The sequence below is a fragment of the Rhinolophus sinicus genome, linkage group LG03 (genome assembly GCF_036562045.2).
Source record: "Rhinolophus sinicus isolate RSC01 linkage group LG03, ASM3656204v1, whole genome shotgun sequence".
Lineage (NCBI taxonomy): Eukaryota > Metazoa > Chordata > Mammalia > Chiroptera > Rhinolophidae > Rhinolophus > Rhinolophus sinicus.
The window spans coordinates 82,530,442-82,547,526 of record NC_133753.1 but is presented as its reverse complement, the minus strand read 5'-3'; the positions used below and the strand labels follow the sequence as shown (position 1 = coordinate 82,547,526).

At 34.8% G+C, this 17,085-nt stretch overlaps 1 protein-coding gene across 2 annotated transcripts in view; it reads right to left on the bottom strand.

Annotated features, from left to right (window-relative positions):
- Positions 1-1,916: 1,916 nt before the first annotated feature.
- Positions 1,917-17,085, bottom strand: part of BRMS1L (BRMS1 like transcriptional repressor) — a 31,100-nt gene continuing 15,931 nt past the window's right edge. Inside the window, exons 5-10 of one of the 2 annotated variants that reach the window (XM_019750457.2) lie at positions 11,477-11,573; positions 10,329-10,412; positions 8,289-8,353; positions 7,520-7,559; positions 4,947-5,073; positions 1,917-3,510 (exon numbers count right to left, since the gene is read on the bottom strand). In XM_019750457.2, the coding sequence (XP_019606016.1) occupies positions 3,393-3,510; positions 4,947-5,073; positions 7,520-7,559; positions 8,289-8,353; positions 10,329-10,412; positions 11,477-11,573 (531 nt within the window). In that variant the 3' untranslated portion in view covers positions 1,917-3,392. Of the gene's footprint in view, positions 3,511-4,946; positions 5,095-7,519; positions 7,560-8,288; positions 8,354-10,328; positions 10,413-11,476; positions 11,574-17,085 lie in introns of both variants that reach the window. The other variant, XM_019750456.2, reaches the window with a different exon arrangement.

Here is a 17,085-nt window from a genome sequence, read left to right as displayed (position 1 = left end):
CAGGACTGGTGACAACCTGAAGTTTCACCAAAACAGAAATATTCTGATAGCAAGTTTGCTTTCACATGGATTTTCCTAGAAGGAAGGAATGTGCCAAGTACTTGACTTGAGGAGTCAGCTCTCCTTCTCATTTATACTTCTCAGCATAAATTATTAAACTGACACTCGCTGTCCTTTCAATCCCGTGACTTGGTCAGTCTAGTTTCCCCAGAGCTGTCGCCTTGGGGCATGTATTAGTTTGCCAGGGTTGCCATAACGTAATACCACAGACTGGGTGGCTTAACCAACAGAAATTTATTTTCTCACAGTTCTGGAGGCTGAAAATCCAGGATCAAGGTGTCAGCAGGTTGTTTCTTCTGAGGCCGGATTCCTTGGCTTGGATAGATGCTTTCCTGCTATATCCTCATGTGGTCTTTCCTGCGTGTGCACAGCTGGTGTCCAAATTTCCTCTTTATAAGGACATCGGTCAGATTGGATTAGGGCCCAGCCTATTTTAACTAAATCACCTCTTTAAAGGCACTATCTCCAAATATCAAGGGTGCCAAAAAAATGTATTCACATGACTTTCATTCATCTTTGTTATCGGTACATATTACAATTTTAATACAGCTTTTTCCTTTCTTAAAGTGTATATACATTTTTTTCGCACCCTCTGTATAGTCACATTCTAAGGTACTGAGGGTGATGGCTTCAACATATGAATTTGGGGGAGACACATTTCAGGCCCTAACAGTACATATACAGTTCAAGTTTCTGGGTCTATGAAGTAAAGGGCAAGACTGGGCCACAGTGACCAAAGGAGAAAACTGCCTCAGGTAACCCCACCTGACATATGAGCCACAATCCCGGTAGTTCATCCATAAAAACAATATACGGAACATGCATTTCTCTGACCCCATTCTGAGCTTTCATGTTCTTTTAAAAATATTTTAGATTTCCTTATCTTTAGCAATTAAAATAGTTTACATTCCAATCTGGCAAGAGACTACATAAATGTCAACTAGTATATTCATTCATCCTACATCCATTTTCCTTATCTTATAAATTCATTTTAGTTCAATTTTACTGTACAGGACTTATTGGGTCCAAACACAAAAATCTTAGAAATAACAGCCAATGTCCCTGTTCTTTTGAAAAAATAATTATCAATGAGGTGTACATGGTTCTGTCAGTGGTATTTGAGTTCTGAGTAACAATATGTATCTCAGAACAAGTTTTAGATGAAGAAGGCTGCAATGAAAAATACTTAGTGACCAGCCTACCAAAATGAACAGAAAAGGGACAGAATGAAGAGTGTAATAATTATTATTATTTAATGGGAAATAGAAAGGGGTAGACTGAACATGAAATACCAGAAGCTATGACAGGGAGGGCCCTTAAATTGATCCTAAAACGGAGGCTGATCATAAATATAATAGCAGCAGCAGTAGCTGCTACATCACACTTCACAAATTCTAACAATTCCCCTAAACTAAACCTTTTGACCAGACATCTAATGGCAAACTGCCAATAACAAACTATATTTTATAGTACTTCAGTCATAAATGAGCATATACTTACTTGAATCAATACCAATATTATGAAATAGTTATATTCAGTATAAATATTAAAGTTTTGAAAGTAAATGTGCTCCATCATAGTTTTTAAAAGAAAAAACTTTCTATTTAGAATTTCAGAACTCAGGCAGTACGTTTTTATTAAAGTATAACATATATGCATATTTTTAAATTAAGTATAACTTAGCTGTCTCAAATATCTAAATATATCCCAGTAGAAGCTGAACTGTGGTTTAGGGAAGCAGAAATATTTGTTCAACACTCCATATCTATGAATGTACAATGGCTCAGATCCTTCTTGGAAGCAGACAGTTTGTAAATAATAAAAACTTATGCAAAAGTAATTCAAGATACTACAAATGACACTCAAACACATCTTTTTATTATATACTAAATTTAAAAATACAAATCTTATTAAAAATGCTTATGAAACATTGTATACACAAGTACTGTCAAATACTATCAGATTATGGCATTATGTACATTTGCTAAGGTTAATTAGAAACAGAACAAAGTACATAACTTTGCCAATAACGAATTTCAGAAGTCAAATATTTTAACATTTGGCAACTGTGAAGTAGTGATCTGTATGTTTGCAGAGGTAAAATAGTAAGAAAACAAATGGAATAATGCAGATATCCCTTCCCTAAGTGTTAATAAGTAGATCTCTTCCTCCTCCTCATACGTCTTAGTATAACAGAAATTAAAGTGCACAAGACCACCAGGAATACTTGATTTGGTTGTACCCTAATACATACTACAGCCAAGTGTGCTGCTATATTGAGGGTTCCGATTCTTTGTACTTGTTCCTGAGGTTTTAGAAGTTAATTTTGAATGTGGCTACGGAAGAGAGGCCAATACTTTCTAAATTGCACCAAGTGGCCTTAAAGTGTAGAAACATCAAAGATAAAATTATTAATTTGAGAACAGATTCAAGGACATTATCCCTGTCTATTTTGCCCTAGCAATAAAATTAGGATAAGAACCTAGTTTTGCCTCTGGAAAACACTTACTAAAAATCTGTTTCAAAAGATCGGACATGCACAGCAAGCATCACAATACTGTCAGGTACTGTTCACTACCTCTAACTGCATCATAAACACCGGGCAGAAATACCTGCCCTCTACAGGTTCACAAGAAATACAGATAGAAGCATGTATTACTTGACATCAATTTTACTAATTAATGTTAAGTATAATTTGTCAAAATAGGTCACCACCACACAATCACGGAAGAGAAGAAAGTAAGCTGCTAGTCTACAAAAGTGCTCCTTTTCTTTCAAACCCAAGCTTACTTTTGGGTAAAACAAGATTGTAAAGTAAGGCCATCAGTTCTAAATAAGCTGATGGTGCCATATATACATACTCACATATATAAGTCTCGTTTTCAATTTTGATTAAACACTAATGTACTAGTACAAACTATTTATAGGAAACATTTTATGAGGCTTATTTACAAACACATGATGAGTAACAAAGATGTGGAAAAGTTTTAAAAATTGCAGATAAAAGTAGCCATTTAGCAACATAGTTCACTAAACATAGATTTGCATAAAAACCAAGAAAAAAGTTTAGTAAGAAATCCCTACTACATATACCTATTGGTCATTAGACCTAAAAGGCAAATAAATGTGATGATCGTGATTACACTTTTTTACTGTCTCTTTTAATAACATGTCAATATGAGGTCTACTTGGTCTACTTAGAGTACTACCTACAAATACAGTCTCTCATGATTCAATGAGAATATTAAGTTATTGAATGCATTTTTTATTCCCATGGCACATCACACTTGGTAACACTAATAAGGTAGATTTAGATAACACTTAAATCATGATTACGAATGTTTAATTGAATATTTTCCTTTCTGTAGCTGTGAAATGTAAAGCTTAGATTTGCTTCCATCAGGCCTCTTAAACCAAACTTCATCATGGTTAATTGTTGTAATTATGGCACTAAAAGGAAAAAAAAAAAGGAATGAATGAATGAATTACAATATGCCTCTTCTACTCATTTCAGAGTACTAGCTATAAAACAAACTAGCTAGACTACAAGAATAGATTCAAGTATGTAATTGCTTTTTACCAGAATGTTGACTATCGGCTGGGTAGGTTGGCAAACACATCACATTCAGACACACTTAATAGGTAGTTTTCTTTCTTTTGTTAAGAGAGTTAGTTAAACCTACTATTAGAACTATAAAACGCACATCGTTCCTACTCCATCCCCACCCCACCCCCCAAAACCAGACAGAGCGGAGCTGAAAAACACTACTTATTTGGTATTAAACCTCCAACTCCTATCAGTCTTGGCTGTAGAAAATCTTTTAAATAGCAATCCCTAACTCCCAGTGTCAAGCATCTATGGTATTTGTATAGATTTTTTTGGACACTACTGATCTTTATGTAGAATTATCTTTAAAAACGGATTTGTGTTTAATACTCTTCTATGTTAGTTCATCTCTTTTTTAACCACATTTATGCTAAGTAGCAGTAAAATGTTTCAAAAGCAGTACAATAAAGCCAAGAATCCAGGGATATCATATATAATCTAGTAATTAGCTAGATGAGCTTCCATGAGAAAAGTTACTGCACACAATACTGCTCGTATCCTAAAAATTGCAAGTTGAAATTACAATCCCGATTAAAACCACTGTATTTGGAAAATGAGTACTGTATTCTAAACACACTTTACTTAGGTAAACACACTGATACCTAGAAAGATACTTTCTTAATGTAGAAAGTTACTACTCTGAAAATTATATCTTTAACTGCTGAAGGAATTAAAGCAGTGATTAGCATTAGTATTTTTTCAAAGTCCACAACAAGACAAAACTTAGAAGGCTATATCAATAATTCTATAAACTTTAAGCCTAGATAAAGTCTTTTAAAAAGCAATTTTCAGGTTATACTTTAATTACTGTAACTCGTAAAGTTTTCATTAATTTTCCATTTCTTTCCTATTCTAATTGATCCAAATTCTTTTTATCCAAAATACTATCAAACACCATAAGAGGGAAAAATTAACAGGTCCATATATTATGGAAGCACACTGTCAAGTTCATAATATTCTGGTTTAACGGTCATAATATTAGGATCATCTAACAAGTCATCTAAGATAAGAAGTAACAGATCTCTTACCTGGCTAAATAATTCCAACATTTCCCCTTGTGTTAATGCTTGTGTTCATGAAGTTAATATGTAACTCTGGTATATAAATATTAATACTGATATGCACACTTGCTAATCAAATGATTATGTCAGGAGAAAAAAAGGATCCATGTGCAACTAATGATGTATTATGAACACACTATGGAGGTAGCAAATATTTATTGACAACAATGTTGTAAACTCTAATACTAAGCAACACTAAAATGATAAAGGCTTTTTACCTTGTAGGGCATTCATCTTTTTTGTCAATACATATTGTTTGTCCACGTATATACCATTCACCATCATAATATAACCTTCCCTCTTCAGATCTAGCACTGTGCAAGTGTTTTTCCAGTTTCACAGGCGCTAAAGGGATCAGTTCAAAAACTGTTATATTAATAAGACATTGTCAGAACAAAAGTGCAGAACATTAAGAATTAACACCAATCCATGCACATATGTGAAAAAACACTAAAAATATTTCTTAGATAACAAACCTAAAACTAATAGAAATAAGAGAATTTAATTTCTTACTTTTAAAATACAATTCCTAAGTTTTTAATATAATTATTAAACAAAGCTAAATAATATATGCTAAATCATCAATTAACTAGAGAAGTGCCAGAAGGGGAAGCAAGACATTATCAATTACTAATGCCAATTTTAAGTAGAATTTAAAATAGCAATTGTCATGTTTCCATTGAAAATTTTATTTTTCATATTTTCTTCCCTGAAGCTGTCTGACATTTACCAAAAAGCAGAGTTTAATATATATCCCAAGAGCTCCCCAGGCCTTTGACTCTAAGAAGGAAATGTCCTAAGTAGAACTTCACTTTTTAAATCCTAGAAATGGTTTGGCATTAATCAGATAAACTCATGCAGAGAAAAAATGTTCTTTAGGAAAGAAGCACATTGTCAAAAGTATACCGTGAAGTAGGCACCTCTTCATGATTCAAATGTCCCCACTTCAGAAAGGTGTTCTCCAACCACCCGACCCACACCTCAGTTAATCTTCATCACAACTTTTTATTTCCTTCATAGCAATTATTACAATTTGCCATTATCTTGTTAATTATTTATTTCCATATTTATTATTCTGCCTCTCCCAAGTGAGTTCCAGGAGGTCCACTTCTTCCATCATTGTATTCCCAGAACCTCAAATAGTGCCTGGTATATAGAAGGTGTTCAGTAAGCATTCATTCATTCATTCATTCATTCATTCAACAAATATTTTTTCTAAGCATTGTGACTGAAAGAAATATTATTCCGACCTTTGTGGTGCTTATAATATCGTGTTTCCCCGAAAATAAGACCTAGCCGACCCATCAGCATTAATGTGTCTTCTGGAACAAAAATTAACATAAGTCCCAGTATTATATTAGACCTGGTATTATATATTATATTATAATAGTATATTATATTACACTATATTATACTATATTATACTGTTATACTATATTATATTATAGTGTATTATATTATATTACATTATATTATATTATACCCGGTATTTCATTATATTAAAATAAGACCGGGTCTTCTATTAATTTTTGCTCCAAAAGATGTATTAGAGCTGATGGTCTGGCTAGGTCTTATTTTCGGGGGAACACGGTTACTATCAGGAGACAGATAAACATGTAAACAATATATTAAAAATTACAAATTGTCATAAGTGCCATGAAGAAAACAAATAGGACACAATGCTAAAGACAAAAGGGGTAAGGAGAGGAGTCCCATTCAATAGTTTAGAGAGATTCTCAAAATGACTCAAATGTTAACAACCTAGAGATTTAGGGAGTTACCCTTCCAGTTAATTCCCAAAGGAAGTAGTTTAGTACAATATACTTACAATTTCATGACATGATATAAAGTTTAAAGAAATCCTTGGTTTAAATATAAAATAGAATTTGATCTCTTATAGATTACTTTATCTGTTGGACAGTGATTCTTCTTAGTATTTAAAACATGGTTTTTAAAAATCTATCTTTATAGTTCTTAGAAGGATTAGGAAATTTCATATACAATGAAAGGCGGCAGAAATAGTTCAAGACAATAATGCCCATCACTTTTGGCAGTGATTTTAGACTTTCAAAACAAGTCAAGAAAGTATAATTTGATATGAATTTTACTAAGGTATATCAGAATGTGCAGATCTTAGTGGTGTGTAAATTTTTTTTTTAACTGGGGAATATTGGGGAACAGTGTGTTTCTCCAGGGCCCATCAGCTCCAAGTCATAGTCCTTCAATCAAGTTGTGGAGGGTACAGCTCAGCTCCAAGTCCAGTCGCTGTTTTCAATCTTTAGTTGCAGGGGACGCAGCCCACCATCCCATGCAGCAACCTTGTTGAGAGCTTGAGCTCTAACCAACTCAGCCATCTAGCCGCCCCAGTGGTGTGTAAATTTTTTTTTGATGGACTCCACCGCAAGCAACCTAATCTCTCTTGTAGAAAATGCAGGCACAGAAAAAATTTTTACAATTCCAGAGGATCCACAGGCTCCCTGAAGGCAAGCCACAGGCTCCATACAGTCTCCCTATAGAATTACTGAACCCATAAAAAAATACTAAATACTTTTTAAATTACTGATCCACTATTGTAATAGTAATGCCACTGAAACACTAAAAGAAAAAATACATTTCATTCAGAAATCTTGAAACATGAGGCAAAAACTCTAGAATTCCTCATAATTCCAGGTATAGTGTTAACTGATAAAATGAAACCACTGATGGGGAGTTCTTTAGCATGTGCATGATTTAGCAACCCTGATTCAACAAGTCTGCATGAAGATTTCTGAAGTCAGACTAAATGACTTACGTTCTGTTTTTACTCTGTGTGGACCCAGTGTAGCCATCGCCTTCATTTGAAAAAAAGAAAGAGGAAGAAAGACATTGTCTGAGTTCATAGACAACATATATTTTGGCACCTACTTAATATATAGAGTGACTACTGACAAGCTCAGTAACAAACACAGTAAAATATAATCTTCAGCTGTTCTAGTAAGTTGTTAATACCTAAGACCACAAGGAATATACATATAAAGAATAACAATTTCTCCGGGAGGTGTTTCAATACCTGAAATAATCTCTAATTTTCAACTAAAAAGTTTCTAAAAATGAAAAAATTATTAAGGAAAACAAAAGTCTCCCCTTTCAAACAAGCACAGAAAATCCTATAATTCTTGAATCTTTAATGACAGAATGGAAGACATATAGTAAGGGTTCAAATTTTCACTTTCATTCGTTCAACCAATATTTATTGAGTGCCTTCTGTGAGCCAGGACCAGGCTAAGGACTAGGCATAGAATGGTTATTTGTTATTTTGGGGTCCCTAAATAAATGCTTTTCTGTACTTTTGCATAAATTATTACATTATTACAAGAAAAAATACAGTCAAACTGCTGACCTATCGTTCTTAAAATACTCCTACAATCCACTGTTATCTGTATTAGTATTGCCTTAGAGAGACTGTTGCAAAGTAAAGCATATTTATAATAATCATATTTTGATGTATTAGTGAAAAATCACAGAATCTTAAAAAGTAGAATATAAAAATATTCTTGTATTCCATTGCTCTTTAATCATACCTTCCTAATTGTTGTCCAGTCTTCAAGAATATCAAGATCTTGTAGCATATAAACTATATATGGACGTTGAAAAGTCAAGGTCAATTCAGCTGTAAGAATTTCACACTTTGAATTATACTTCCAAAGTTCTGTTTTTCAGAGAATTGAACAATGATTTCTGGATATAATCCCTTGCCATGCTGATTTCTGACTTCAAATTCTTCTTCAAAAACCTCAGTACCAGGATATATTCCAGTACTTCAAATGCTATTAACCATATTTTCTTAATTCTATGATATCATTATAAGATATACAACCTACCTAATCACTGTTTTGAAGTGGGGGTGGAAAGCAGGGGCGATGGGAGGGTACCACAGGGAATGCCAAGATTTAATACACATATTATTAGGTTGGTGCAAATGTAATTGCAGTTTTTGCATTGTTGAAATGTGCCATTTGATATTAGAATACATTCTTAAATAAATGTGGTTATGTTATACATCATTTTAATCTGCATTTCTCACTTCATGTTTTTTTGCTAATGACTTATTATTTGCTGCTTACTACTTGCTGCTTGTTTTATATTTATTTTAGACTATGGAAATGATGTTAGACAAAAAGCAAATTCGAGCAATTTTCTTATTCAAGTTCAAAATGGGTCGTAAAGCAGTGGCGACAGCTCGCAAAAAACAAACAAAAAAAAAACGACACATTTGTCCCAGGAACTGCTAATCAACTCAGTGCAACGGTGGTTCAAAAAGTTTTGCAAAGGAGATGAGAGCCTTGGAGATGAGGAGCATAGTGACCGGCCATCAGAAGTTGACAACAACCAATTAGAAGCAATCATCGAAGCTGATCGTCTTACAACTACGCGAGAAGTTACCAAAGAACTCAACGTCGACCATTCTACAGTCGTTCGGCATTTGAAGCAAATTGGAAAGGTGAAAAAGCTCAGTAAGTGGGTGCCTCATGTGCTGACCGCAAATCAAAAATATCGTCATTTTGAAGTGCTGTCTTCTCTTATTCGACGCAACAACAATGAACCATTTTTCTATCAGATTGTGACGTGCGAGGAAAAGTGGATTTATGTGACAACCGGCGATGACAAGCTCAGTGGTTGGACTGAGGAAGCTCCAAAGCACTTCCCAAAGCCAAACTTGCACCAATAAAAGGTTATAGTCACTGCTGGGTAGTCTGCTGCTGGTCTGATCCACTACAGCTTTCTAAATCCTAGAGAAACCATTACTCCTGAGAAGTATGCTCAGAAATCCATGAGATGCACCGAAAACTGAAATGCCTGTAGGTCAACAGAAAGGGCCCAATTCTTCTCCATGACAATGCCCAACCACACATCGCAAACCAGCGCTTCAAAAATTAAATGAATTGGGCTACGAAGTTTTACCTCATCTGCCATATTCACCTGACCTCTCGCCAAATGACTACCACTTCTTCAAGCACCTTGACAACTTTTTGCAGGGAAAACGCTTCCACAATCAGCAGGATGCAGAAAATGCTTCCCAAGAGTTCATCAAATCCCAAAGCACGGATTTTTACACTACAGGAATAAACAAACTTATTTCTCGTTGGCAGAAATGTGTTGATTGTAATTGTTACTATTTTGATTAATAAAGATGTGTTTGAGCCTAGTTATGATTATTTAAAATACACGGTCCGAAACATTAATTACTTTTGCACCAACCTAATAATTTAACTTAAAGACACTCCAATATTAGAAACATTAAAAATGTTAAAAAGAACACAAGAATTAAGCAATCATGCTATATACTAAACAGCTGTTTCGCATCAAAGCCCTTGTGAACTATAAAGCTGTATTAATTTTTGAAGTTGAGATTGTAACTAAATTTCTACCCTTCTACCCCTCTTAATCTAAACTATATCTTTCTGCCTTTCATCAGTTTCATAAATCATTTGCTTATTACAAGATCTTGCAAATAAAGCAATGTATACTAATAGAAGTGACAAAGCTATGAACAATACAAAAATGAACATCAAGGCAAAAAAACAACATCAAAAAAACCCAGAAAATTTGGAAAAGGATATCTGAAACAACAACTGGCTTCTTTTTGTCAGGACTGAAAGGATCCTTCCTCTTTTTTCTTGACTGAAGTTCATCATTCCACAGCTCTGGCAAGTAAATAAATATCAAGTATTAGCTAATGTCTGGAGATCAGAGGAGGAAAAAAGCACTATATATAATTTCACAGTGGCAAAATTTCATTGGCACCTATGTACATATACACATGACTATATATATAATTTCATGAACAGCTATATATTTATCAGTTTTTCTCTGCCTTTACTAAAGTAAAAATCAACTTGGCACTTAATGACTAATAATTGATGAATATATGTCAGGCACTTTGTTAAATATATATTACATGAATTGCCTCAACTAATCCTCAGAGCTACCTCTGAGGTAAGTATTCTCATTCCTTCAATTCTGCAGATGAGGAGACCAGTTTAGAAACGCTAAATGACTGTCTTACCCAACTAGCAGATAATGGAGCAGTGACATTAGAGCTCAGCTTATCTGACTCTACTACACCTACTTTATACCAGAGAAATAGGATTTACACCAAATCAAACAATACGTATGCAAGAACTGTAGGATAATCTAGTAAATATTCCACCCAATGGAGAAAGCCTTTCCACAATACCCCTGAAAAAGCTAATTTCACATTGGGCTACTCTAATTATTAACAGGTTTTTTCCTTTTTCTGAGACACAAATCTGCCTCCACGTGACTTCTACTCATTTGTCCTAGTTTGTGTGGTAAGAAGAAAGAGAAAAGGTTTTTAATCCTTCTTACACATGACAATCTTTTAAGACTTAGAGGGAAGAATATATACTCTAGATGTCTTCAAAGACTATTCTTATTGTCTTCCAATACCATTCTCGTATGATAATAATATTCTTACTATTCTTGTATTATTCTTATCGTTCCTTTCACACTTCTATTTTGTCCCTTTTCATGTGCTCCATTTTCTTCTTCCTGAAGTGTGAGTTCAAATCAAAACAACAGTCACAATCTTATCAAATTCTTTAGACGTCTTCCCTTTTCCTCTCTCATTAGAACACTTCATTTACGTCACATTTATATTAGTGACTGAGACATTACGAGACACTGCTGTAAACCAAGGGTTCAGTATCACTAAAATCGAACGCCACAATCACATCACGCCCATTACCTGAGGTAATATCAATGCTGTGCCTGTCCTCTTCAAGCCTTCTTATCTTTTCCTCCAGTTCACTCTGGACTGTATCATATAACAAAAGCTTTTCACTCTGAAAAAGAAAATAGATTACACATAAGTAGAAGGGAAAAAATTGAGAATACTAAATAACTTACTCTTTAATGTATGGTGGTTTCGTTCGCTTTTTTAAAGACGAAAGGTCATATATATATATGAAAGAAATAAAGCTACAAAATACAGAATCTAAATATAAATTTAGCCATAAATCTATATTTAAATTGTTTAAGGACATCTAAATTTATATGTGATAAAGAGGTAAACATTTACTTTATAAAAAACTCATACTAAGCTCCCACGGCCCCTTTTAAATATATGCAGGGCCCACCAGTCACAATAAAGGAAAACCTGTCCATTAAAATATGTAATTATAAAATGGGTCTTATTTTTCTCACTGGAACAACAAATGGGCCTTTATTCCTCACTACTATCTCAACATCATATTAAAATAGACTAACATATCACAAAGAGAAAGACTCAAGTACAAATTTTATAATCATTTAAAATTAATTCCATGATAGTCAAAATTGTAAAATTATAGACTGATTATATCCAAATCTCTCAACAAAGCTATCGGAAGACTAAGTGACTTGCTAAAAGAGACAAGGCTTCTAGTCTGGCAAATCAGACTAGAGCCCAGATCTACTAGTTCCAGTAGACCCCACATCCCTCTAATCCCCATCCCCAGACTGAGTGAACCTGCTCACTGAGCCTTTCCCCGGGCTGACACCTATGCTGTTTCTCATCAGGCCAGCTTCAAGGAGCCCAGGAAAGTGGCTCCATGGGCTGGTCTCACCCTGACCCGTGTTCAGAACCACGTCCTCTTTGGCAGTTCCCTGACTTAGGCACCTTACAGTCCTTCAGGACTGGAGTGCTGGGAGATTTTGAAGGACTAGCATTACCAGAGTGATATATATTATAAGCCTATCATCATTTTCTAAACATGTGCTGCAATGGAATAAAAAGATAAGCAGAATAGAATTTAAAAGCTCAGAAACGGACCCTGGTTATGGGAAATTTTAGTGTATGATAAAGGTGACTTTTCAAATCATCTGGAAATCGGACAATAAATAAAAACAGAAAAAAAGAGTTTAGCTACATAGAGAAAAAGCTCAGGATTTTTTGCCTCACATTACACATAAAAATAAATGGACTAAACAGTTAAACTTACAAATGAAATCTAAAAGAACTAAATAAAAGATGGGATAAAGGAAGCTTTTCAAAGCACAAAAATTAGGAGAAGCCATAAAGGAAAAGACAAATACATTTAATCACATTCATATTAAAAAGCAACAAAAGTAAAAGATAGTAAAAAATATCTGTAACATGATAAATGCTCAATAACCATAAGATAGCATCAAACAAGTATAGATAACTCAGTAAGAAAATCTAAACACTGCCTATCTCCAAATACTGCCAAAATAGGCCAAAATGAAAGAGAGAAAGAGAGAGAGAGAGAGAGAGAGAGAGAGAGAGAGAGAGAGAGAGAGAGAGAGAGAGAGAGAGAGAATTAAAATGTGCATTATGTGATATTTTTCACTTAGCAAAGTTAGGTTTCTTTTAAATTATAATCCACAATGTTGACTGATATTGAGTATATAAACTGACTCAATACTTTGGAAAGCAATTTAGAAACAAGTATTAAGGATCTTAATGATTATATCCTTTGATCTAGTAATTACACTTTGAGATTCTATCCTAAGGAAATAACCTCAGCCAAAGTTGTATGTAACAGGATGCTCACAATAGCAGTGCTTGCAAAGCATAAAATTCGGAACAAAGTTAAATCCAATAATAGAGTCTTGGCTACATAAATTATCAGACATCCATATTACTGCTCTGCAAACATTAAAAATTCAGAATTTGAAAATTTAGGCAGCGACTTCTAGGATAAGACAGCAAATGAACCCAGATTACAAACTCTCTCTTCCCAAAGACCTAACGAAATGTACAAAGAACATGTACAAAATAAATCAACACACAACTGCAGTTATAAAATAAAGGGAGGGGCACGATCTCATGCCATAATCTCTAAATACGGTAATTAAACTTAGAACCCCAAGATCTGTACTATGTACAATGTATGCAAGTGTGCTCTTTGTAAAGGAACAACGTGAGTGAAGGAGCAATATTCTGAAAAGTCTTTGAGTACTACTTCCAAATCTAAAAAGAAATGAAGGAGAATCTGGATGGCAGTCCAGGGAAAAATACACGAAAAGCCTGCAGAGCAGAAGGCCCTCCTTATCACGTTAGGCTCACAAGTGAAAGCTGATACATTCTTTTATTTTTTCAAAAACTTTTTTTTATTGGGGAATTTTGGGGAACAGTGTGTTTTTTCAGGACCCATCAGTTGTTGTCCTTCAATCTAATTGTGGAGGGTGCAGCTCAGCTCCAAGTCCAGTCGCCGTTTTCAATCTTTAGTTGCAGGGGGTGCAGCCCACCATCCCATACAGGAATTGAACTAGAAATCTTGTTGTTGAGAGCTCACGTTCTAACCAACGGAGCCATCTGGCCGCCCCACCGGAAGCTCAGCGGCAGCTTGTTGTTTTCAACCTCGCGGTGGAGGGCACTGCTCAGTGGCCCATGTGGAAATAGAACCGGCAACCCTGTTCAGAGCTCACACTCTAACCAACTGAGCCATCCGGCCGCCCATGATACATTCTAAAAGGAACAAAAACTTCTAGAACTCAGCAGCTGACAAGCTCTGGACACAGATTTTATTAACTTACTCTTAAATATGAATGATAGCTAAAGATGACTAGTTATTTGCGAAAAGACTTCAAAATGAAAGGCTGAGAAAAAAACAAACAGAAAAGAAGTATAAAGAAATAGAGACAAGACAGAAAAAAATTTTCAAAGTAACTTATATTTAATATCCACACAGAAAAGAGATTGCACATGAAAAACAACAGGATGTTATAAAATATATTAAAAAAATAAGTAATCATAGGACATAAGAGCTCTTGGAAATTAAATACATAATAGAAATAAAATAATCAGTAAAAAATTGGAAGAGAAAGTTGAATACACTCTCAAAAGGAACAAAATAAGTAAGGCGAGAAAGAGGGAAGGACAACAGGAACAAAAATATAATAATCAAAAATCAATCTTAGAGGTCCAGCACCCAACCAATAAGAGTTCCAAAAAGGGAAAACAGAAAATGATGGAGAAGAAAACATCAGAGAAACAATATAAGAAATTTCCCAGAACTGAAGACACAAGTATGAATTTCCTGGTTAAAAGATACCTCTGAGTATCCATCGCAATGAATGAAGAGACCAGCCAAGGTGTATCATCTTGCTATTCCACAGTATCAATGATGAAGAAAAGTTCTTAAAGGTATTCAGGAAGAGAACATACAAAAGATCAGGAATCAAAATGACAAGAGGCTTCTCATAAGCAATATTGGAAGTTAGAAGACAATGGAACAATGCCTTCAAAATTCTGAGGAAACACGATTACCAGCTAGAATTTCATACTCAAGTTTGAAGACATTTTTGGACATGAAGGATGTGGAAGTTTTACAACATGTCCAATAAATAAATCTTTGATGTTCCTATTAAGGTAAAGCCTAATTCTCTCTCCTTGAATGTGACAGGACTTAATGACTCACTTCCAATGAACAGAATGTAGCTGAAATCTAGGTCATAAAAAACACGGCATTTCTGTCTTACTCTTTTGGATCACTCAGTGAGAGAAGCCAGTCACCAGGTTATGGGGGCCTCACTCAGCCTGTAGAGAGGCCTGTGGGAATAAGGCTGCCAACAGACAACCAGCAACAATTTGCAAACCAGGTGAGTAAGTCACCTCGGAAGCAGACACTCCAGATCCCAATCAAGCCCTCAGATAACTGCCTTCCTGGCTGGCACTGCAACTTCATGTGATTCCCTAAGCCAGAACCATCCAACTCAGTTGCTTCCAAATTCCTGGCCACCAAAACTGCAAAATAGTAACTGTTTATTGTTGTTTTAAGCCACTAAGCTTTGGAGTACTTTATTACAGAGCAATAGATAATCAATACAAGAGGTCTCAAAAAACTAACTTCCATATACCCTTTCTCATGACACTCTACCTTTTCTCTTCCACTCTACCAAACTGAAAAAAAGAAAAAAAGGTATAGCAGGAAACAGGTCAATTTCCAGGGTGATGGTGAAGAGACACTCCATGACTACAGAGATGGAGTTGGCCTAGAAAGCAGCCGAAGGATGGAGCAGGATGGAGTGGGAGGACAGGGGATCCAGGAGTGGAGGGGTTTCTCCCAGGAGGGAGGACACCAGAAGAAAATGGGACTCAGGGATTATCTGATGCATTTGATCACATGGAAAACAGCATTAGGGAACTTTCACAGATCACCTGGAGTCTCTGGGAGGAATAAATATGGAGAAAACTAACAAACAATAAATTAAACAATTATTAATTCCAAAGTTAAAAAATCGCTGTTCAAGAGAAGTTCAAGCATAGTATAACTCTTGGCTCAGTGAGCAATATTTACAATTACAACAAAAACAAAAACTGTGACACAACAATGTTAGAAGAATGGTATGAGGGAAACTATCATGGAATCCTCATCTTCCATAATAGAAAACCAACAGGTAATGTCTAAAACTGATGTTATTTAGAAACATAAGGTTAAATTCCAGAAGCAGTAGCTAAGAGAGTTAGATAATTGCTGCTTGGATGCAGAATTTAGCTGTGGGAGAGGGGACTGCTGTTTTTCATTATAAGCCTATGCTATATTCCAGAATCACGAAATTAAAGAAATAAGCTGTGAAGTTTGGCAGAAATAAAAACAAAAACAGCAGAATTAGACTCTGAACAACTTCAGATAATGATATATTCAACAAAACATATGAATTATGTATTAAGCAATATGGAAAATAGAATGAGGACTTACATATGACTGACTAGAGTTCCAGAAGAAGGAAGTAGAGAAAATAGCTGAGAGGCAATACTGGAAAAGATAACAGCTGAAAAATTTCCAAAGTTAATGGAAAACAAACTCTTAGGTCCAGAAAGCACAACAAATCCAAGCCAGGAGAGAAAAATAATCTCTATGGAGACACACAGTAGAGAAACTGTGAAGAACAAAGAGCGTAAAAGTTGCCAGTGATGGAAAGAAATATAAGTTATCTACAAATGATTTCTACAGACTTCTAAACAGACTGTGGAAAGTAAGATCCTAAAAATATTAAAGTAGAAATAATTATCATCCTAGATTATATCCCCCTTAACTGTCCTTCCAGAATTATTGTAAATAACGCTATTTTTGGACACATAAAAACTGAGTTTACCACTAAGAGACTCTCAGTGAAAGAATGCCTAGAAATTTTTTCAAGAAGCAAAAAAATGAACCTGCAAGAAAGTGTTGCAACACAAAAATAGTAAGTAAGAAACTAGTAAAATGTATTATAAAAAGAACTAAATTTATGAAATCATCTGAAAACATTTATCCGTAAAGATATATGTGCTCAGATGTTCACTGCAGCTTTATTTACAGAGGCCAAGACATGGAAACAACCAAAGTGTCCTCTCATAGATGACTGGAT